Source organism: Notolepis coatsorum (assembly GCF_963971535.1).
Source record: "Notolepis coatsorum genome assembly, chromosome: 5".
Taxonomy (NCBI): Eukaryota; Metazoa; Chordata; class Actinopteri; order Aulopiformes; family Paralepididae; genus Notolepis; species Notolepis coatsorum.
Window position 1 is genome coordinate 191,750,157 of NC_140169.1, and position 24,546 is coordinate 191,774,702.

At 42.7% G+C, this 24,546-nt stretch overlaps 1 protein-coding gene across 1 annotated transcript in view; it reads left to right on the forward strand.

Annotated features, from left to right (window-relative positions):
* Nucleotides 1-24,546, forward strand: part of zmym2 (zinc finger, MYM-type 2) — a 230,770-nt gene that overhangs the window by 189,625 nt on the left and 16,599 nt on the right. The window contains exons 20-24 of the mRNA XM_084314398.1: nt 3,580-3,596; nt 10,252-10,345; nt 17,234-17,364; nt 20,980-21,154; nt 23,280-23,431. Coding sequence (XP_084170524.1) covers nt 3,580-3,596; nt 10,252-10,345; nt 17,234-17,364; nt 20,980-21,154; nt 23,280-23,431 — 569 coding nt within the window. The remainder of the gene's footprint in view (nt 1-3,579; nt 3,597-10,251; nt 10,346-17,233; nt 17,365-20,979; nt 21,155-23,279; nt 23,432-24,546) is intronic.

Sequence of the window (24,546 nt, forward strand, 5' to 3'; positions counted from 1 at the left end):
CTGTTTTTTGTTTTCTATGTTACACTCAGACAGGTTTGTGAAATTGTTTTTAATTTCTCACCTTTATATAACTACCAGCCGCTCTATTATTTTGCTATATATATCTGTGCTTATTAGCAGAAGTGTTTTTCTTTTCTTGCTTATATATGGCAGCAACTCAGAATAAGATCCAGATCGGAGGTAAAGCTGTCACGTTAGTTTCCTGGAACGTAAGAGGACTAGGCAATATCATGAAAAGGCAAAAAGTCTTCAGGCACCTTAAATCTCTGTCTGCGGACGTGATATTTTTACAGTAGACACGTCAAAGCCACACAACAACGTAGCCTGAGGTGTAATTGGATTTCGCAGGCCTATCACTCGCCTTTCTCCTCCCATGCTCGCGGCGTGGCTATCCTTTTTAAGAAAAATGTCCCATTTCAATTGACTTCTATGACTGCTGATCCTTTTGGTAGATATATTTTAGTTTCAGGCACCATTAATTCATTCCCCTTGACTTTACTTAACATCTATGGTCCAAATACTGATGACCCAAATTTTTTTAAGAACGTTTTCAACCTGCTCCCCCACACTAGTAACTCAAATGTAATAATTGGCGGTGACCTGAACTGTTATCTAGACCCATACATGGACAGACTATCTACACGCCCACCCCCAGATATCTCATCAGTTCGGGTTCTGAACAACCTGATTAAATCCAGGAACCTAGTAGATATTTGGAGGGTTCAGCACCCGACTGACAGGGATTACTCATTCTACTCTCATCCCCATAAATCCTATAGTAGAATAGACTATTTTTTATTAGACTCCCAACTAATCTCCCATGTCACCAACACAAAATACAACAACATATTGATTTCTGACCACAGCCCCCTGTCAATGTCCCTAGATCTCTCCATCCCCAAGCAAACATACTCTTGGCGTCTCAACCCCTCCTTACTTGCTGAAGGGAAGTTTGTAGAGTATATCACCACCAAATTAACATCTTTTATGGAATTTAACGACAATGGTGAAGTGTCAGACTCCACACTGTGGGAAACATTAAAGGTTGTAATTCGTGGGGATGTAATCTCATATGAATCCACTGCCAAAAGGGAGAGAGAGAAAGGCGACTGATTGAGATTAACAATGCTCTTCCCGCCCTCGAGACGGCATATCACGCCTCAAAATCCCCTGAAGATTATAATAAAATATTGAAGCTAAAGTATGAATATAACTGTATATTGGGTGGTCAAATAAACACACTCCTTTTAAAACTAAGACAAAAGCAATTTGAAATGGGAGATAAGCCTGAGCGTCTCCTGGCGCGACAGCTCAAGGGTGCTCAGGCCTCTAGGTCAATCCTCTCCATCAAGTCTAAGAGTGGCGCCCTGCTGACTAACCCCAGGGAGATAAATTACCGTTTTAAGGAGTTTTACAGTGAACTTTATTCATCTAAATGTGATCCCACTCAATCTGATTTGAACAACTTCTTTGACCCTCTTGAAACACCCAAACTGAGTCATGATGCTAGAAAGGATTTAGACTGTGATTTCACATTGGGAGAAATAACTTCAACCATTAAATCATTCTCATCAGGTAAAGCAGCTGGGCCAGATGGATACAGTGCTGAATTTTACAAGAAATTCTGTGACATTCTCGCACCACTCCTCCTCAGAATGATATCCAGTTCTGACAAGGACGGAGTCCTACACAAAACATTATACGAAGCTAATATTGCCCTCATATTAAAAAAGGGGAAGGAGGAAGTAGACCCGGCCAGCTTCAGACCCATAGCACTCCAAAATTTCGACAGAAAGGTAATTACTAAAATGCTGGCTGTTCGACTAAATAAACACCTGTCAACCATCATTCACCCTGACCAAACAGGGTTCATTCCGAATAGATTTTCCTTCTTCAATGTCAGACGCCTCCTCAACACCATGTATGCTGGTCATAGTCGGACCAGGGGTGCTGCGATTTTATCACTTGACGCACAGAAGGCGTTCGATCAGGTTGAGTGGCCTTATATGTTTGAGTCACTGCATAGATTCGGGTTTGGTGATACATTTATATCCTGGGTAAAGCTCATATATGTCAGTCCAACATGTTCAGTTATAACCAACGGGGAGAAGTCAACCAGGTTTCCACTGCTCCGTTCTGTCCAGCAGGGTTGCCCTCTTTCGCCGGCGCTTTTCGCCGTTGCGCTCGAACCCCTTGCCCTAAAAATACGCAGTCACCCAAGTCTTGTAGGCTTGAAAGTTGGAGGCGTCGAGACACGCATCAGCTTGTATGCTGACGATGTAATATTATACCTACACAATTCAGAGATATCGATTCCCCCTCTTTTAGAATTAATTACCTCTTTCGGTGAGCTATCCGGATACACAATTAACTGGACAAAGAGTGACTTTATGCCTCTTTCTGACACCTTCACTCCCGGTTTCCTGGAAAATCTCCCATTCAAATTGGCAAAAGATCGCCTCACCTATCTTGGTCTGACCATACCCAAAGATCCTAAATTAATATTTAAATTGAACTTTGCCGACTATGTTTCAAGGCTAAAACAATGCATTGAAAATTGGAAAGTGCTACCCCTCTCCATGATATCATAAACTCTGTCAAGATGGTTTCTCTCCCCAGATTCCTATACCTTTGTCAAAATCTTCCCATCTTTCTCACAAAGTCTTTTTTCAAGGAACTGGACTCTGTAATTCTGTCTTACATCTGGAATTATAAGAATCACAGAATCTCAAAAATGCACTTGCAAAAACCTAAATCTGAGGGAGGGCTGGCCTTGCCAGTATTTAGTCACTACTACTGGGCTGCCAATGTAAGGGCTCTGATGTACTGGCGGCAGGGGACAACAGGTGAATTGACTCCTGGGGCCCCCTTGTGGCTGAGAATGGAGGCTAATTCCCTTATTAACTCATCCTTGCCAGCTATGCTATTTGTCAAACCAGGGGTACCCGGGATCTTAAGAAGCTTGAAACTAAGTTTTGTCGTGGAAAATTCTGTCAGAATTTTAAATCAAATCAGGGGTGCTTTGAGCCTACCAGATGTTTCTATCCATGCACCAATCTGTTTTAATCACACTTTTTCGGCTCCATGGACAGACGGGGGCTACCTTGCCTGGAGTGGGAAGGGGCTAGCTTCCATTAAGGACTTATACATAGACGGTCACTTTGCATCCTTCGATCTACTAAAGAGGAAGTTTGAGTTGCCCGGCACCAACTGGCTCAGATTTGTACAAGTCAGAAATTATGTTAGATCCAAAGTTCAGGCTTTCGAAGAGCTCCCAAGTGAACATTCTTTCTTTGATATATTGCTGAGCCCTCCCCACTCCAAGCACCTCATCTCTAGGTTTGTGTGTCTGTTTGACAACTGTAATATGGCCTCTACTGAGAAGATTAAAGAACAATGGCAGGAGGAACTCTGTATTGATCTATCTGATATTATATGGGATAGGAGTCTGTCTATAGTACAACTTGGCTCAGTCAATAGTAGACACCAGCTGATCCAATTTAAAGTTGTGCATCGTCTCCACTACTCCAAGCATAGATTGCACAAGATCTACCCCTCTGTTTCACCTCTGTGCGACAGGTGCCAGGTATCAGAGGGTACACTTTCTCATGCCTTCTGGTTTTGCCCTTCACTAACAGGATTCTGGGCCAAAATATTTGACTGGTTCTCTAAGGCCTACAAGATAACTATACAGCCGGGGGCAGAGCTCGCCATCTTTGGCTGCTCTGAGTCCTCTCTGAGCTTTCCTACAGCTGTACAACAATCTTTGACACTGGGGACAACGGTTGCTAAAAAACAAATACTGATGGAGTGGAAGTCCTCCTCAGCACCTTCTTTCCAACTGTGGATGGCGGACATGACCTCTGTCATACGGATGGAGAGACTAAGGTTCCTGAGAACCGATTCACTTAAAAGGTTTTCAAAAATCTGGGACCCGTTCTTAGCCTGTCTCGATGAGGCTAGAGGCGGCAGCTGATTCGCCCGTCTGATCTCACAGTCCCCCTATGAGGGACCCCAAACACAATATTTCTCAGTCATGTATGGCTGGTAACCGTGTTGTAATAGCAAATGTAAAAAATGTGTTATTATTGTTTTTTTTTCATTAATGCATTTTTTTTACTTTCACTGTCTGAGTGTGTCTGTATGTCATGTTGGTATACTGTTTGTCATGTTTGTACAATGTTCTGAAAAATGTAAAATAAAATATATAAAAAAAAAAAAAAATCATGCCATGACATTGGGTACAAGACAAACATGGAAAATTGCCATTTGGAATATTAGCCATAAAATGGGTAAATTTTTTGGGAAAATCTGTTTTAACTAACTGGTCCCTTAAGTTAGGTTGCCGTTTGTAGAAGTATTTGGGTGGTTCCTGGAACACACCTCCGATCTTAGGATCTGACTTTAAAATGTACCAGTATTTGTTCACAATATCACGCATATCTCTAGAAATAGGGCTGAAGGTGGACACCAATGCTACTGAGTTGCTTTTTACTTTGTCTTTATGTGTAAAAAGGGATTGTCTGTTTATCTGTTTAGTTTTATTAAGAAAATTCTCAATAAGGGCCTCACTATATCCTCTAGATCTAAAGTTCTGACAAAGCTCCTTGGCTTGTGTATCAAAAATGTCATCTGTATTACAGATACGTTTATATCTCAAAATCTGACTAAATGGAAGGCTCCTCTTGAGCTCTGGTGGGTGATAACTGCTATAATGGAGAAACGAATTTCGATCAGTCTCTTTTTTGAAAACTTCGGTATGGACAATATTGTCTCTCTTTTTCACCAATACATAGAGGAATGCTATGGAATGTGAATCATAATTCATAGTAAACTTAATAGTCTCTCTCTGAGAGTTGAGAAACAAGTGGAACTCTTCCAGAGCCTCTTTAGTGCCTGACCATACAAAAAATAAATCATCAATATACCTCCAATAGGCTTTAATGTGTCCAACATGGCCCCAAGATGGCGATTTAACTCGTTGCTGCTTAACAACAAGGAATTCATTACACAACTCAAAGAAGCTCTTATAGTATTCCAACGGGATAATGCAAACTCGGTGCAAGACCCCAGAATAATATGGATGTCGGTAAAGGGAATGATCAAAGACTTCACGGATAGCTTTTCCTCCAAAATGCGCAAGAATCAAAACACAAAACTGGATGAGCTGGAAACGCTTTACTCAACGTTATTTAATTCTCTGAAATACAACAACTCAACTCGACTAGAAAATCAAGTTAACGTACTAAAAATAGAGATCAATGACATATACAGACAACAATCGGAAATACAAATACGCAGCACAAGACAACAGCAGTACTCCCATGGTTCCAAACCCAGCCACCTATTAGCCATGCGATTAAGAATTAATGCAACATTTGCAGATATAACTACCATTAGAGCACAACAAGTACTTGTAACAGATCCGGTAAAAATAAACGATACATTCAAAGTATTCTACTCCGATTTATATAAATCAGAAATGACCTTCGATCAAAACAAAATGGACACATTTCTTAATCAAATTATTCTCCCTAAACTTTCAGAGGATGACGCTAAACAGTTAGAAATACCGATCACACTAGAGGAACTCAAGATGGCCATAACCGCAATGAAAAGTGGTAAGGCTCCAGGAAGAGACGGTTTCCCATCAGAAATGTACCTTTCTTGTTGGGACATAATTGGCCCCTTATTACTAAATATGATCTTATACTCAGTCAAGGAGGGGAACTTCCATAAAACCGACAATATTGCACTCATAACAGTCCTCCTTAAAAAAGACAAAGACCCCAACGAGTGCGGTAGTTATAGACCTGTAAGCCTCCTCGGAACAGATATCAAACTGTACTCTAAGGTATTAGCCATCAGATTACAAAAGCATATGACGTCTTTAGTTCACCCGGACCAAACTGGCTTCATAGGAGGCCGCCTGATCACTGAGAACATAAGACGTATACTGCACGTACTTGATGCCGACAAAGAGGACACCATACCTAAGGCGATACTGTCCCTGGATGCTATGAAGGCCTTTGACAGGCTGGAATGGTCGTATCTGTGGGCAGTGCTAGAAAGGATGGGGTTAGGAAAAGGATTCATCGATATGATTAAAGTATTATACAAAGACCCATCGGCCATGATTATAACAGGCACAATCATCTCTGAAATATTTCCGGTATCACGCTCTGCCAGACAGGGTTGTCCTCTTAGTCCCGGTCTGTTCAATCTATCATTAGAGCCGTTAGCACAATATATAAGACAATCCCAATCCATAGAACCTATCGTAATCAAGGGCACACAACAAAAAATTTGTTTATGCGGACGATGTAATATTGTTCATGAAAAACCCCAACACCACATTGCCTCATCTGCTCAAGTTGATTGAGGACTTTGGTGATTTATCGGGATTTAAGATAAATTGGCCGAAGTCGGCTTTCCTTCCACTTAACACCCCTGCAAAAAAAGATACAACCCTCCCAGGACAGATACCGATGGTAAAACATTTCAGATGCTTGGGAGTGGAAATATTCCCTACCATAAGACAAACGGTGAAGCACAACTACACAAAAATCCAAAACAAAATCAAAGACGACCTCGATAGATGGGCAAAACTTAAGAACACAGTACAAGCACGGATATCAATAGTTAAGATGGATGTACTACCTAAAATCAACTTCTTCTGTTCAATGCTACCGTTACCCCCTCCAGAGGGTTACTGGAAAAGATTACACTCCTCCACATACAAATTTATTTGGAATAACAAACCACCACGTATAAAAAGATCCACCGCACAGAGAAATAAAGCAGATGGTGGCATGGCATTTCCAGATTTTTTCCTATATTTTAAGGCGTACTCATTAAGTCCATTGACAACATGGTTTGACTCCCAAGCATTAGCATCTTGGAGGAAAATAGAAAACATAGTAGCCCCACATAGACTGAAGGACATAGCATAAACTAAACTACCAATCAAGCACTGTGAACGAAAATTTGGCCCCATAATTACTCATGCGATCCGGATATGGCGTGAATCACAAAAAAAAAATCCTAACCCACAAGAATGGCACAATCATACTCCCTTATTCAATAACAATGCTCTCTTAATTGGAAAACGACCTATAAGATTCCCTATATGGGAAGAGCAAGGCATACACTCATTAGGGGATATTTTTAACAAACAGGGTTTTTGTAGTGATAAAGAAATACGCAAAAAATTTAATCTCACCAAGTCCACATGGCTTTTTCACAAACAGTTAGAGCTATGTTTGAAGTCTCACGGTGTTCCATTAGACAGACCAATTGAACACCACAGATACCACAAATTCTTCTACTCAAGAGAGACATCGAGAGGTTTTGTTTCAGAATTTTATCATCAATTACTAACGTCCTCGTATGAAACCCTCCAACTTGACTCTGTCTGGAGGAGGGATATACCAGACCTGGAAAACGACTTTGATTGGCAAGGAGCCTGGGCAAATGTCCGACTTACATCAAGGAACCCGGATCATCAACAAATCAATCTTAACTATATTCACAGGACATACTTGACTCCTATAAGACTGTGCCGAATGGGGCTCAAACAAGATTCCAAATGCACCCAATGTACAAATGGGGACGAAGGGACATTTATGCACATGTATTGGGACTGCTCACCAGTTAAGGCATTCTGGAAAGATGTGACCCAACAAATATCAAAACTCGTATCTTGGAATATACCTGTACACCCCTCGGTATTGCTGTTGAATGATGTTTTTGAGTTTGCAGTGAATCCACAGCTAAAGAGATTGGTTTTATCGGGTATCACAGTAGCCAAAAAGCTGATCGCATCACGCTGGTTTCAACCGGAAAAAATGTGCCGTAAAGTTTGGTTTCTTACATATCTCGATGTAATTTACCATGAAATATCTACAGCAAGAATTCTGGGTCTCAATGAATCCAAAATGTCAATGTGGTTAGAAGTGGTGGAGAGAATAAAAGCTAGCTTATAATGGTAGTGTCTGGTTAGGTGCGAGGGATAGTGGAGGTACTTCTCAAGGTGGGGTCCGGGAGGGGGGGGTTCGAGCTGAGCATATGTATGTAGGTTTTTTTTTTTAGATAACAGGTATTATGGGTATATCTTATATAAAACAACTAACCAAAAGGTGATCCCATTGGATGTGCCCTGACAATTAATGCTTGTATATCTTATCGTGTGTTGTCATGTTTGTTTATATGTTTGTTTAAAAAAGAATAAAAAAATAAAATACAAAAAAAAATGTGTCCAACATATGGATTATTATTGAAAATACATTCAGACTCAAACTTCGACATAAAACAGTTGGCCATATTAACCGCTACCGGGCTGCCCATAGCTAGGCCTCTTTTCTGTAAATAATATTGATCCTGAAAACGAAAATAATTCTTATTAAGGACTTCATGAGTCAATGATATTAATGCCTCAGTAGAGGGATGTAGCTCTATTCTCTGATCCAAATAATATCTACATGCACTTAACCCGTCCCCCATTTTCAATTCATCATAACATATATGACATACATGACATACAGATAGACAGTACTGCTACATCTATACATTTATGACATATCAGATTTGCAAATACAGTACTGTTTGTGATACAAAAAGTGTCCACAAAAAGAGTGTATATACATTTGACATAGAAACTGTATATTGGGGGTGGGTGGGGTGGGTGGGGGCTGTACATTGGAGGTGGGGGGGGGGGGGGGGGGGGGTTGGTTAGGGGGCGGGGGGGTCACTGTACATTGGAATACTGACAAAGCCATACTTGGTCATTTACTGTACAACTGGGTTAGGACATTTGTAGGGGCCAGTTTCGAATTGCAGTCTCCCGTAGGTGTTCTTTGAGAGTGTTTTGAAAGTGGGTAGTGATTCACATTCCTTTACAGCTTTGGGTAGGGCGTTCCACATTGATGTGGCATAATTGCGAAACGTGTTTAGTCCCTTGTTTGAGCCGAATCTGGGTTTAACATGATTTGTGGAGCTCCCTCTGGTGTTGTGATCGTGGTATTCACTGACCAATGTGATGGGGAAGGTGGATGGAAAGAGAGGAAGTGGAAGACCAAGAAGAGGCTGGGTAGACGACGTCTGTGATTGGAGCGGAGTGAGAGGCGGAGTCACGGAGTTGGAGAGAAGAAGTGGGGACAGAATGGGTTGGAGATTGATGGGCAACCTTCACAGTGCTTTGCCTTTGTCTGCCGGCTCCGGGCTGCGTTTTCGCAGATCAACCAATACATTGTTGGAAAGTTGAATTTGCCGCCTTTCGATCGTCACCCTACTCGACCTATTGCGTGCTTCCACTCTCGAGTTACAAGACGAAACATCCGACGCGCATCATTTGACAAGCCATTTAGACAAGTGACCAGTCACCGAAAATGATTGACCACCTTTGTAGCCAATGAAATTCTGGAGCCAACGCTATCGAGCGAGGGCTGATTGCAACGAGAAAGGGGTAGAAGAAGCCGGGGAAGGCGAAGTCCTTTGTTTTGACTAGAGCCTCGGAATCAATGGAAGCGGACGGCCATTTTGGATAATCATGCCGAATTAACGCTGGTACACACATTACAAAAACCTTTGTAAAACACAGATTTTCCGTGGGATTATTATAAACTTTGGACCTCTACTGTAGATAAGACTTCAGGCTATGGAACCGTATGTTTTCCAGCTCCTACCTCTCAGCTGGAACTCAAAAACAGGCATCTGGCAACAAGTAAACAGAGTACACTAAACCTTTACTTCAGTGTGTTCAAACCTCTGCCTTTTACTTCAGTGTTCAAACCTCTGTAACTCTATTTCATTATCACTCGGAGTGATTATTTTTGTTGTGCAAGAAAGTTCAGAATGTTTACTTTCAAAATAGACCAGACTCATACATGTGCTATAAGTATAAAGTATAATAAATTGCAAATTACTTTGGGTATGCAATCGTCAGGCGTGTTATGCAAAACTAGCCCCATTTTTGTCCGATGCATAATGTGGTTAAATCTATAGTATTCAATTGCAGACATCTTGGTCGCAAACAACAGGTGATTGCAATCAACCAGTAGGTGATTATCATTATATGACAACCATGGCTAATGAACCAGTAGGTGATTATAATTTTTAATAAGCTGTGGCTCTGTGTCATATTGTATAAGAACATTAATACAGACCTCACGACACATGTTTACAACTATAAACATGAAGACTGATCCTGTGTTTCAGATGTGAAGCCTGTGAAGATGAAGAGGGAGCGTGTAGAGGAGAGTCGAGCTCAGCAGCAGCTCTGAGTCTGAGGACGAAGAGGAGGACAAATACCATCCAGACCTGGACCTAGAGACGGACTTCCCTCAAGGTAAACACTTGGATCTACTAAGTTTGAAACGATAACACCGGAGCAGCGGAGGCCAAAAGGTTAAATGAGGCCAGTACGGCCAGTGAATAATGCTTATGAAACCGTACAGAATATCATGTCGAACGAGATGTTCAACAGGATCTTTGTGACGTCATATATATGTTTCTAAATTTGGTCTCCTATTAAAGGGGAACTATTTTACTATTCCTAGCACTATTTGGGCAACTTTAAACAATTCCTGTCAGTCTATTGAAGACATCTGTACGTTTAAAAAAATAAATGCATTGGTTTATATTTCTAATCAAGTACTCAAACCCATCATTTTTCAGCCACAAGAAATCAGGCTGTTATGGCCTGGCTCCGCCCATAAGCACTTTGAGTGACAGTCAGTAGAGAGAGAGAGAGAGAGAGAGAGAGAGAGAGAGAGAGAGAGAGAGAGAGAGAGAGAGAGAGAGAGAGAGAGAGAGAGAGAGAGAGAGAGAGAGAGAGAGAGAGAGAGAGAGAGAGGAGAGAGAGAGAGAGAGAGAGAGAGAGAGAGAGAGAGAGAGAGAGAGAGAGAGAGAGAGAGAGAGAGGAGAGAGAGAGAGAGAGAGAGAGAGAGAGAGAGAGAGAGAGAGAGAGAGAGAGAGAGAGAGAGAGAGAGAGAGAGAGAGAGAGAGAGAGAGAGAGAGAGAGAGAGGAGAGAGAGAGAGAGAGAGAGAGAGAGACTTCTCTCGCTCGGCGGGCAGCTATTTTCAGATGACTCACTTTAGGGAGGGACATTATTGTGAGGGGAGAATTGGAAGAATGCGCCAAATCGAGAATTAGAGACATAGATCCTATTACTATAAGTCCACATAGCTAGAAAATAACCCTAAACACTGGAAAAGGTCATTTATAAGATAGTTCCCCTTTAAATTAAATAATTGCTGTCGCTTGACCGCATAGTCATTACTTAACTTGAATTACTGCCAAATCTTTATGGACATCTAGACCAGTGGTTCCCAAAGTCGGGGTCGCGACCCAAAGGTGGGCCGCGAGCAGCCACGGGAGGGCCACGAGATGATTAAAAAAAAAAAAAAAAAAGTAAAAATTTTTTTTTTTTTTTTGTCAGGCCACTGAACTTAGAAGCAGGCCAGGACAGTGTTTCTAGTTGTATTCTAAAATTCTATTCTATTGTATTCTAAAATGTGACTATATGGTTTTATATTAACTTAATAAATAAACAAAAACTAAAAATCTAATTATTTCAACAAACATTTCAAACTAAATAACAGATTATGCACATAAAACGCTGAAAACAACCGAAGCAACGATAGTATTTTAATGAGGCTATTATTATTATCATTATTTTGCAACAAGTTAGCCCTTTCATAAATACCGTAATTCCTCTAATAGTATCCCCGGCTTGTATTTGTTTCAACTGTAGCTGATACCAGGCTTGTATTAGGAGGAGGCATGTATAAGAGAGAGGCCTATATTTCTAATTTTCAAACAGATCATAATGAATAAATCAACATTTTGTGTCAGTTTGAACCCAGTCAAATGTACTGGGTTCATTTATTGAAACCAAGTACTGTATGAAATACAGTAGTAAACAGTGCAATTACAGGTGGTAAAATAAAGTAAAATTGTGCAATCACAATACTGGTATAATAATAATAATAACTTAGTTTTATACAATTCTGAGGTAGGCTTACTCTCTTGGTAAACATTAACACCATACCATTATGGTATTTACTGCACAGCCAGGCCAGCATATACCGTACTTTTCGCACTATAAGCCGCACCTGACTATAAGCCGCAGCAGCTAAATTGAATGATGTGTACATATATAAGCCGCACTGGACTATAAGCCGCATGTGTTTTAATGTTTAATTACCATATGTAAGGAGTGGAGCCTGCGGCTTAATTTGACTCAACACGGGAAACCTCACCCGGCCCGGACACGGAAAGGATTGACAGATTGATTGCTCTTTCTCGATTCTGTGGGTGGTGGTGCATGGCCTCTTATATTGAGCTTTAAGTTCTCACCTCTACAGAGAATAACTCCCACCTCTACAGAGAATGACTCCCACCTCTACAGAGAATGACATTGGGACACAATACTGTCGGACAAATAACAAGAATTAACTCATTTACAAGTTGTATTAAGTTTAGCAAATAAGGATAAATAACATTTCAATGCAGTAAAAAAAGCAATATTTCGATTTTCGGGTTTTGTCCACATATAAGCCGCACCGTTATATAAGCCGCAGGGTCGAAAAATGGGGGAAAAAGCCGAGGCTTATAGTCCGAAAAGTACGGTACATGAAACCCGGCTTGTATTAGGAGGCCGGCTTATAATTGCTTAGCTCAACAGCGCACCCGGTCATTAATAGAGACCCGGTTTTAAATTGAATACCGGTTACTATTAGAGGAATTACGGTAGCACATATAAATGAATAACTACCTTGAACTAACTTAATAGGATTGAAGTGATATTTGGCTTAAAAAATCGGTCGCCTGGCAAAAAAATTTATAAAAAAAGCCTGACGATGTGCATTGGGCCGCGGCTCTCTGACGCCTTATTTTCTGGGTCCCGGCCTGAAAAGTTTGGGAACCCCTGATCTAGACTAACCAGTTAGAATCTAGCTGCTGCATGAACAAGCCCATTCATTGGTTGATGGCTGAAGTGCAGTGCAGATACGTTCTGCTTTTCATATTACCGGTATAAATGACAGTAAAGGTTTTTTATGACTTAACACTTTAACTGCCGGAGGTTAAATTCATGACCATGCATGGGTTGCCAGCTCTATTTGTCTATGGAGAAGTTCCCCTTCTTTGCAGGGCTATAACTTTTTAGATTATATTGCTAGATTGCCATTATTAGGGCCCATTCAATGTCCTATATGTAATGTTCAGGGTGAAGCAACGTTAAACTTTTTCATTCACATATTCATACTAAAGTATGGTCTAAAGTATAAGTATGTTTTCATCTCTTTCTGCAGCTTTCTCCAGAACGTGATCTATAGCCCCAAATGCATTATATTGATGATGAAATACAGTTTGATGGCAATCGGCGTGATATAAAAAATTCTAACTGGACATGGTTCTAGAAGTTACTACACGTCATCTGATGTTGACCGGATGGCCGAGGGGGCGTTTATAATTCCGTGGGCAGCGTTATACCATTCATCTAATGTGGGTCATATGTTCATCAGATCAGTTAGTATAGAAGACATTGAAAAATAACGCTGAATCTTACCGTATCTTCCTCGCGCCGTTGGGCGATGAGTGTGGAGTATACATTTTCCTATTATGGGATGTTGAAATACCCGGTCCATTTCCAGGTTGTATATACGTCCAAATCATGTTGTTTATCGAGTTATTGGCAACGGATCGCTATGTATTGTGACGAGCTAGAGTGCCGGGACCTATACCGAGTGCCCGGAAGTAATATGGGTGAACAGCACATCGTCCAAGTAACTTCCTGTTTGGCGATTGCGCCGATCGGCCACCAGATGGCGCTCTTGAACCGCTAGAGGGTTCAGTGGGGCTTTTTGGTGGGTCTCAGGCCAGCGGATGGGAAATATGAATCCGATCACAGATTTTTGAAATATTGATATCAAAGACGAGTTACGGCGTCTTCGGCAACTTGAGCATGGCGGGGAAGGACGCCTAAACACGTCTTTCGGCACTTAAAGTGTTAAAGGTGACATGCATTATAAATGTCATTTTTCAGTCTCTAGCATTGTATTATAGTAATAGGAGTTAGTATCAATGTGTTTTTGTGTCTAAATACCATATTGGCGGATTGCTCTGATTCAGCTCAGATCATTTCCTGCTCCAGTAAATTAGGCCATCCTGATTTGAGCCATGTCGTGACGTCACTCAGGCTCTGGGTAGCGGACAGTGATGTGATTGGCTCTGTGGTTGTAGCTAATGCCCGCCCACAATCTACCTAGACTGACTACACAGCGAGTGGAAACCACTTCCTCATACTGCGGCAGAGTGAAACCCACCTCTGCATGCACTCTGGAGGGAGAGAGAGAGAGAGAGAGAGATAGGGAGAGAGAGGGAGAGACGGAGAGAGGGAGGGAGAGAGAGAGAGAGAGAGAGAGAGACAAGCTGCCGCGAGGGAGAGCGTGAAAGAAAGAAAAAAAGAAAGGAAGAGAGTAGGGCTGGGCGATAAAACGATAACGATAACTATCGCGATAAATTATTTCCTCGAAATAAACATGAAACGTGGTCGCAAAGTTTCGATATATCGATTTTCCAAGCTTGGCTCCGTTCCAATAGTATCTCCTCCGTTCAGCCTCGGCTCAACACACTCACTAACAACAACCAGCGTTACGTGATGACGTACTTACGCACAACAGCTAACAACCAATCAGTGAAGGAGATGGCCGAGACCCGGAAGGAGGTAGGACTCACTCAACAAGGCTTGCTAGGCTAATTAGCTTCCACGGCATTGTTTTATATATTTACGTGCCGAGTATGTGTGTGTTTTGAATTCTGAGGCCACGTTTATGGTAGTGTGGGATATACAGTGGACGCCGTTTCAATATATTGTGGCGGAAGAGAGTATTTTAGTGTCATATTTAGCACATTGTCATGGAATACTCCGCTTAGAACCAACAGGCTGGCTAGGTTAACTAGCTTGCACGTCGCTGTTTTTATATATTTACGTGCCGAGTATGTGTGTGTTTTGAATTCTGAGGCCACGTTTATGGTAGTGTGGGATATACAGTGGACCTCGTTTCAATATATTGTGGCGGAAGAGAGTATTTTAGTGTCATATTTATTGTCATGAGATACTCCGCTTGTCGGCTAACGTGCGCAGACTGATGACGACATCAACTCGACTTGAGACATTCGCAGCAGCATAAGAAGTTAATTAAACTTGACGGACAGCCCAGCCCTAGAAGAGAGAGGGAGGGAGGGAGAGAGGGGGCCTTATCAATAACGGCCCGTCTTTTATTTTTTTTCTCTCTCTCTCTCTCTCTCTCTCTCTCTCTCTCTCTCTCTCTCTCTAACTCTCTCTAACTCTCTCTCCCACCCCCCCTCTCTCTCTCTCTCTAACTCTCTCTCTCTCTCTCCCACCCCCCCTCTCTCTCTCTCTCTCTCTCTCTATCTCTCTCTGTCTACCAGTCGCAGACTGTGTGGACTGACTGTCACTCAAAGTGCTTATGGGCGGAGCCAGGCCATAACAGCCTGAAATCTTGAGGCTGAAAAATGATGGTTTTGAGTACTTGATTAGAAATATAAAACAATGCATTTTTTTGAAAAAAACCTTACAGATGTCTTCAATAGACTCACAGGAATTGTGTAAAGTTGCCCAAATAGTGCTAGGAATCGCAATGCATGTCCCCTTTAAATACATGTGTGTTAGTGTAGCCTTAGACTTTCATCTGCAACTGCACAGAAAACTCACTGTGCACATATGTAATTAACATGGCAACGTGTGCCGCATTCAAATGTGGATTCAAGATTTTTCTTTTTTTTTTTATAATATTTTATTTTCATTTTCAACCAGCATGGATACATACAGGATATGGTCAGTGTCAAACGGAGAGACATCCACTTTGGTTATTTTTATTTTATTTTTTTACCCCCACTCCCTCCCACCAGTTCCCTCCCACCATGTTCGTGACAGGGGAGGGATGAATTCGATGATACGAAATTGGGGTGGGAGAAAATATAGAAAATGGGAGAAAAAGTGGATAAAAAAATATATATATATTTGGACAAGTCCAGAATGTATGAACGAGAGAACCCGTCATCGTCTTGCACCTATTGCACAAAGGATCTGTCCCTGGATAAATCTTAGCCAACTTCTCCTTTGAGAAATGCAGACGGTGTAACACCTTAAACTGTAGGAGCCCATGTCTGGCACATATCGAGGAAGAGTGGACGTTCCGGAGAATAGATTGCCATTGTTCATCTGAAAATTCTACAGACAGATCATCCTCCCAATGTGATTTAATAATAGTGAGAGAGGGGGAATGTAGGGTCGACAATATATCATACAATACTCCAATCGCTCCCCTTCTGTATACATTAACATCTAGAAATTCATCTAAAGTTGTTTTTTCAGGCATATTGGGAAATTGAGGACATCTGTTGCGTACAAAGTCACAAATTTGCATATAACGGAAGAAATGAGTCCGAGGGATGTCATGCTTTTGAGTCAGCTGAGTAAAAGAGGCAAAAACATTGTCAATATTATACAGATCTTTAAAACTAGATATACCCTTATCGCTCCAGATCTTAAAGACAGAGTCCAATAGGGACGGTGGGAACATATGATTGCAAGGGATTGGTGCCCGAGACGACATTGATTGTAGACCGAACCTTTTCCTACATTGTATCCAGATTCTAAGAGAGTGATGCACTATCGGGTTATATCGGTAAGCATCTAATTTCAACGGAAGGGCTGAACTAATCAAAGCTTGCAATGAGGTTTTTCCGCAGTGGGAGGACTCAATATGCAACCACGCTGGAGTCTCAGTCGACCGATCCCCCATCCAGTAAAGAATATTGCGTGTGTTTGCTGCCCAATAATAAAATTGAAAGTTTGGCAAGGCCAGCCTCTTGTAAAAATTGCTTCCTAATCCTTGGAAGTTTGCCATTCCAAATGAATGCCGTGATCTGTTTATCTAATGTGTCAAAGAATTGTCTCTGTAAATAAACTGGGACGCACTATTCAAGATTCTTAAGTAGGTTATGATTGAAACTTCAAATGATTTGGTATTACTCTACTCTGGACCATGTTGGGTTGTCCCCGACACGTTAATTTGGTTAATTAGTTCATTTGTAAACCTGTTAATTCAGTCTGTTCTTAAGTAGAAATACATGTGGGGGGATATGAAGCTGTAATAATATATGAACCTCTAACATTGAACCTGTCTGTCTGTCCTGGTCCAGCACCGGCCCCTGACCCGGTACCAGTACTGGAGGGGCTCGATGTGGACATGGGCTTCTCACTGCCCCCCATCCTGCCAGAGGAGAAGGAGGAGACGGAGCAGGCATCGCCACGACCACAGCCCAAGAGACGAGTACATATATACACACACACACACACGCGCGCGCGCGCACACACACACACAAAAAGCACATGCTCACTCACACAAAACATACACACCACACAACACATCCATACATTCATTACACCACTTTCTAGAGACACACCTACTTGCCACATACACTCGCTTGCAGAAACAATCTCACAACATCACACTCACTAACCCTCTTCTCTGTGTACACACGTACACACACACACACGCAGGGCCGCCTCAGGGGGTGTGCGAGAAGTGCGGTCGCACAGGGCCTCGCGGGAAGGGGGTCCTCGCACAATTTATTTTATTTATTTTTTATTTTTTTGCGAGGCCCCCATTCCCGCGAGGCCCTTTTTCATCACAGACCTAAAATCTAGTTTTGCTTATATGCTTATATATTTCACATTAGACACGTTTGTAGAATGTTCCTGGCTCTGCGGCTCTGCAGCAGACATACTCACTATTGGAGCTCTGGGGCTCTGCAGCAGACATACTATTGGTTTCAACTAAGGGAGGGGTTACGTTACATGTGTACAGACGACCGGCGTGCGTCAGCTGCGTTTGACTATTTCGTGCGTGCAGCATGGAGGTTATGCTTAGTTATGCCAGCCAAAACGAAGAGGACGGTCATTCGGCAGATGGACTGAAGATTAAAGTTGTTGCATGTTAGACAGTTCAGTCAGGCTAGCCATCCCGGCTAAAGGCAGGGACAGCTAGTTAGCTTTAGCTACGTTATAATATTGAGTGCTAACGTGTGGTTCAGTCGGGATAGCCATGATGATGTCGGCTAGTAGCTAGCTTAGCTAAAGGCTAACTAGCGTTAGCTAACCTAGAGAGAGCGCGTGCAGCATTGTTATGCCAAGATGAAGAGGACGGTCATTCGGCAGATGAACTTCGTCAACTCCGTGCGGTTGTCTCCATCCTCTTGGACGTTTGGTGAGTTTTTAATGCACTCTATTCTATTCCCGCCGTGGATATATCTCTCTCTCTCTCTCTCGGGAGCCAAACGGGCCGGCTAGCTGTTGTAGTAGCTAATGGTGTGTGGCCTGGTGTCAGCACCTGGTGCGAGGGAGGTGAGCTTGGTGTTTCATTATGAGAATATCTCCATGCTCAAGTCGGCTATAGTCCGCGAGGGACTTGTTGCCGGCACCGCTATGGTAAACACCACTCTGTAGTGGGACGTGTATTGCCTTCTTTTTCCCTTCTCTCTTCGGATGAGAAGAGGAAAACACAGCGGCTGTCTGAAGTGTTGGCCTGTATTGCTTTTCTCACGTTGTACAGTTTTTCAGTGGTAGCCGCATAGCTTGCTTCTGCGTTAGCTAGTGGTTAGCGATAGCCGGGTTGTGCTAACTGTTAGCCAGTTAGCTGTTTAGCTACGACGTTAGCTGCTCGTTTTCGCTCGGCTGGGAACGTTAGCTTGATGCTATCAGTTAGCCTAGAGTTAGCTGTTAGCTTGTGCTACGACCATTGACATTAGCCGTGAGAATAGCAGGCCCTGGCACTCTGACTACGACATCATCTTTGACAGAAGATGTAGTCGGGCCTGCACCATGACAAGGCTCCGGCCATAGCTTCTTTTTGTCCCGCCAGCGAGAGGCCTTTCGTCAACGTGGAGACCTGTGTTGTGGCCTTTCGCCCTGCGTTCCTTGGTGCAGGTAAGATGTCCATTGGACATTACCCCACTCTTCCTTCCTTCCCCTCCAGAATGTTTTGTTAATAACGATGTTTTTTTCCAGGCAAAACATATGTTACTTCACAACATTTGGAGATACGACATGTGCTGTGTGTGAATTGTCTTGGTCGTTTGTGTAGCTTGGGTAGCGTTGGCCAAAGTTGTGTGTGGCCTGGTGTCAGTACCTGGCTACTCTATTTGCAGTTGCCTATTTAGCTGATGTCGGCCATTGGCTCCTTGCTACTTAGTTTTCTCTGGTATAGACCCTCTTCTCTTTGGATTTAAGTGTTGATCTTTGTCCTTTTGGATCTATGTATATTCATGTTGCCTTTGTGAAGTTATCTTTTCCTTCTGTTTTGTTCTTCCATTAAAAGTTGAATATCCTTTAGGGGCTCATCTTTGCTTATCTCTCTCATACATGCTCTCTCTCTAACACACACAGACATGCTCTCTCTCTCTAACACACAAACACACATGATCTCTCTCTCTCTCCAATTCAAATGGGCTTTATTTCACATTCTTGTATTTCTCTCAGTAGGTATGGGAGTTTTGAGTTATTGTCGATGTTTTCAAAGTCTCTTTGGGTGTTTGCAATTTGTGGGAAGTATGTCTTGGTATAGTGGGCAGGTTGTTAAGAAGTGGAGCTCGGTTTCCACCTCATCTTGTGTGCAGTGGGTCTGTCTTCGCTTGGGAGCCAGGTCTGCCTATGGCGGCCTTTCTCGATGGCTAGGCTGTGCTCACTGAGTCTGTACCTAGTCAAGGATCTTCAGTCACAGTGCTCAGGTATTCTGCCACTGTGTACTCTCTGTTTAGGGCCAAATAGCATTTCAATTTGCTCTGGTTTTGGGTTGTTTCTTTCCAATGTTGTGTCTCTCTCTCTCTGGCCTTGCTCTGGTGGAGGGTCAGGGGCATTGCCGGGTCTGTGCAGCGATAACACTGTATATTGACTGTAGAACGGGAGCTCTCTCTCGCTCTCTCTCTTGCTATATGTTGACTGTATCATGCCCAGCCTCGGGCAGCGCTATTATTTAAGAATATGTTGACTTTGTTTTTTTTACCTTTTAGGGGGGGGGGGGGGGGGGGCTCGCGTTTAATTCTCGCACAGGGCCTCACATTTCTCCCAGGCGGCCCTGCACACACACACACACACACACGCACACACAGCCTGGTCATTAACATCTCTGAGAGTACAGTGATGGAGCACATTCCATATGATGAGAAGATATTGTTATTTATTGCTCTAGAACAGTGGTCACCAACCCGATCTTTGAGACCTTCCCTGTAGAATAGATTTTTATTTTTTTTTATTTTATTTTTTTTAAGATCTTTCCCTGAGAGTCCACATTACAGTTCTACTTTTGTTTTGATGTGAAAAGTGATGCTGCATAAGATTACTGCACTTAGCACTGACTGAGAAAGTACATATTACAGTTCTACTTTGACAAACATATTTACAATTAGCATTTTCTAATGTTAATAATATGAGAGTCCACATTACAGTTCTACTTTTGTTTTGATGTGAAAAGTGATGCTGCATAAGAGGACTGCACTTAGCACTGACTGAGAAAGTACATATTACAGTTCTACTTTATAAAATGCTAATTGTAAATATGTTTGTCAATGTTAATAATATGAGAAAGTCCACATTACAGTTCTACTTTTGTTTTGATGTGAAAAGTGATGCTGCATAAGATGACTGCACTTAGCACTGACTGAGAAAGTACATATTACAGTTCTACTTTGACGTTTTAATGTTGGACCAAAGCATTGCATGTAATTAGAATACAGGCAAATAAAAGTCATTTAGTTTAAAGTACAATCTTGGCTGTCTTTTTTTCTCAACGCTTCAATAGGTAGATCTTGCCTTCACCAAAAAAAAAGTGATCTTGGGCTTAAAAAGGTTGGTGACCACTGCTCTAGAATAACGGGTGTCTGTTTTGCAGGGACACAAGCGGCGGGCAGTAGAGGGGGTGGCTCCTTCTCCCCCCTCAGTAGACGGACAGGCAGAGGGACGACCCCTGAAGGCTCGCTACGGGGTCAACGCCTGGAGACGCTGGGCCTCGCTGTCCTCAGAGGACCAATCGGAGGACACCAAAGGGAAGGATGACCTCAAACCAGGTGAGCAGGCTCCACCTAGAGCAGGGGTCTCAAACTCGCGGGCCAATTGCGGCCCGCAGGATGATATTTTGCTGCCCCCTACTGGACATCAACGTTTAGTGTTAATGCGGCCCGCACGCAACTGTTTGCCGAGTCGTTGCGCGAGAGTTGGACGTTTATTTTATCACTTGTAGGCTACCATAGCGCAGGCTCATGACGGCAACGTTATGTTAGTGACTTGGTTGAAACGTGATTCCGGAGTGATATCAAGTAATGTGGAAGCAAATGCATCCTCGCTATCTCTCTCCTCTGCGAGCAGTGCTCTGCATGTCCGGCAGCACTGCCACTGTCTGTCTGTGTGTACGGGTCTGGTCCAATCACATACGCGTCCCGTCAGCGTTTTTCCCCCTCACCCACAGTCTGCGAATCAGGCAGAGTAGGGGAGTAGGGCGGGTCTTCACGGACTGCATGTCGTCTCTCTCTTTCAGTTCAAGTCGGAGCAGAGTTGAAAGCGCATCTACAGTAAACTCGCTCCCAGTTTTATCTCTGTGAGATAAATGTAGCTATTAGCCTATTTTCGCCAGCAGGCAGCCAGCAGAAAAATATGGCATTTTCAAAGATGGTCAGTAAAAGAAAAGTCGACTGCAATTCAAAGGTGAATGGACGGAAAAATATGCGTTCATCCTGAGTCCCAGCCAGGGGCGTAGCTGGAGATTCAGGGCCCCATGAAAGAATCAATTTGTGGGCCCCCAATCTATAAAAAAATGTGGGGGCCCCAATCTATAAAAAAATTTGGGGCATTTATTTATTGATGAAAACGCATAATATGGTTTTTACCTATTTTTTTTTATAATACAGGCAATTATACTTTTGAGTCATCTACATTAACTTACTTTAGGATAATAATAAAACCATATTAATAAAAAGATAATAATAGTGTTCTCTGGGCCTACTACTACTATTATTATTATTACTACTACTAACACTACCACCACCACTACTACTACTATTATTAATACCATTATTATTATGAATTATTATTACTACTACTAACACTACCACCACCACTACTACTGCTGATATTACTACTGCTATTAACACTATGCAGAATGAAGATGATAGTCTAATTAGGGCTGTCTTAAATACTTCGAAGCTTCGTTCGATGGCACAAGCTTCGAACATAAAAAAATAATGTGTGTGTGTGTGTGTGTGCGCGCGCGCATGGGGCCATTGGGTGGGGCCGGGGGACAAATACACTGGAGGAAAGTAACCCAGCTCAGCACTGCCCAAATTATATCATCACTATTGCCTGTTTGAAGGATATCATCCTCAAACGCATATACACCTACATGCCTTGTAGAATTCCACACATAAGAAAGAAAGATACTGGGATGAATAAACAAAATAGGAAATAAAATGTAGAAATGCATGCAATACATAAATAAATATGAATCACCATATATGAAATAGAACATTTAGATAAGGTGCTACTGAGATATTTTGGTGAGTTCTTAGTTTTTTTTGTGGAAGTAGCCCTTCTTAAAAATGCATGAACATTCACTGATAATTGGTCTGTAGTGGAGTCTACAAGGTCTACATTGCCGGACCATGTAGAATCCGGACATTGTAGACTGACATAATTCTGTGCATAGTTTAGTCTACACAGGCCATATTTCAAATAATCTAAATCTTACTTCATTCATCTTAAACATTCTTGATTTGGGCGATTGGTAGTTACCATGAAATCTGAACAACAGCGATCCACCTTGAATTAAATCACACAGCCGAGTGAAACCTTGTTGGCTGCGTCACAGTCACGAAAGGGGCTACTTAATTAATTAATCCAATCCACTTTATTTATAGAGCACATTTAAAAACAACAAAGTTTACCAAAGTGCTGTACAAGTCCCACAACATAAGATAAAAAAATATATATATACCGTATATAATAATAATAAAAAAAAAAAATCGAAGCTTCGAATTAAAATCGAAGCTCGGCCCCGAAGTTTCGATTGCCAAAAAAAGCTTCGAAGGTCAGCCCTAAGTCTAATGCTGTTTCTGTGACGTTGCCATTGCTCAAACAGTATTTACCAGTAAAGGAAGAATCTCGTAACTAAATTGTCGTGTGTGTTTGGCTTGGTTTCAGTTCTTCCGGCCCGGTCCAACAGCAACCTGCTGTCCCTGAGCTCAGAAGAGCTGAGCCTGGCTCTGGCTCAGTTTGTCAGAGAGGTGCGGCGGCCCAACGGGGAGCGCTACGCCTCAGACAGCATCCTGTACCTCTGCCTGGGCATCCAGCAGGTTGGTGCTGCCGCCTCTGTTTATGTACCTCTGCCTGGGCATCCAGCAGGTTGGTGCTGCAGCCTCTGTTTATGTACCTCTGCCTGGGCATCCAGCAGGTTGGTGCTGCCGCCTCTGTTTATGTACCTCTGCCTGGGCATCCAGCAGGTTTGATTTTGATTTTATTTGATTTTATTACGGATCCCCATTAGCTGGTGCCATGGCAACCAGCTAGTCTTCCTGGGGTCCAGCAGGTTGGTACCGCCGCCTCTGTTTACACGGCATGTCTTATATGCAGGTTTATTTTGTCATTTTCTTTTCATTTAAAATGTTTCCAAAACGAAGCATACAAACAAAAACAAAATAAATTAAAATAACACAAAATAAAAAGGGGCATTTCACACAGTCACACAAAGTATGTCCTTGTGAGCCTCATCATCTCCCACCATCTCCTCCACATCTCTTCGAACCTCTCCTCCACGGCTGGGTGGCGCAGCGGACATTGCGCTCGTCACCAACGCAAGAGACACCGGGTTCGACTCCGGCTGTCGGCGTTGCCTCCGGCTTGGGCCGGCCGTCATACTAACTCGATTGGCAGAGTTAACGGGTGGAAGTCGATGGGTGGTAATCTGGACGTTGTGGACAGCGACTCCTACAGGTCGGTTGGGACGCCTGCACAGCAGAGACAGGAAATGGCGGGGGTAGTGTGAGCCTCCCACACGTTACACCTCGCCAATGAGAGTCCGCGCTGGCAGGTGAAAAGATGTGACAACCGGCCAGTGGGGGGCATATGCGAGCAACGTTCAAGACAGGGGAGGGGAGAATTGGCACAGCGGCTAATTGGGATGGGAGAAAAATAGGAAAGGAGGAGAAAAAGTGGATACAAAAAAACTCCTCAACCTCTCATCAAACCTCTCCTCCACCTGTCCTCAAACCTCTCCTCCACTTCTCCTCAAACCTCTCCTTAACCTCTCATCAAACCTCTCCACATGTCCTGAAACATCTCCACCTGTCCTCAAACCTCTCCTCCACCTCTCCTCAAACATCTCCTCCACCTCTCCTCAAATCTCTCCTCTACCAACTCCCCTCCCAGCATCTCCTCTACCTCCCCTCCACCCTCTCTTCCACCAACTCAC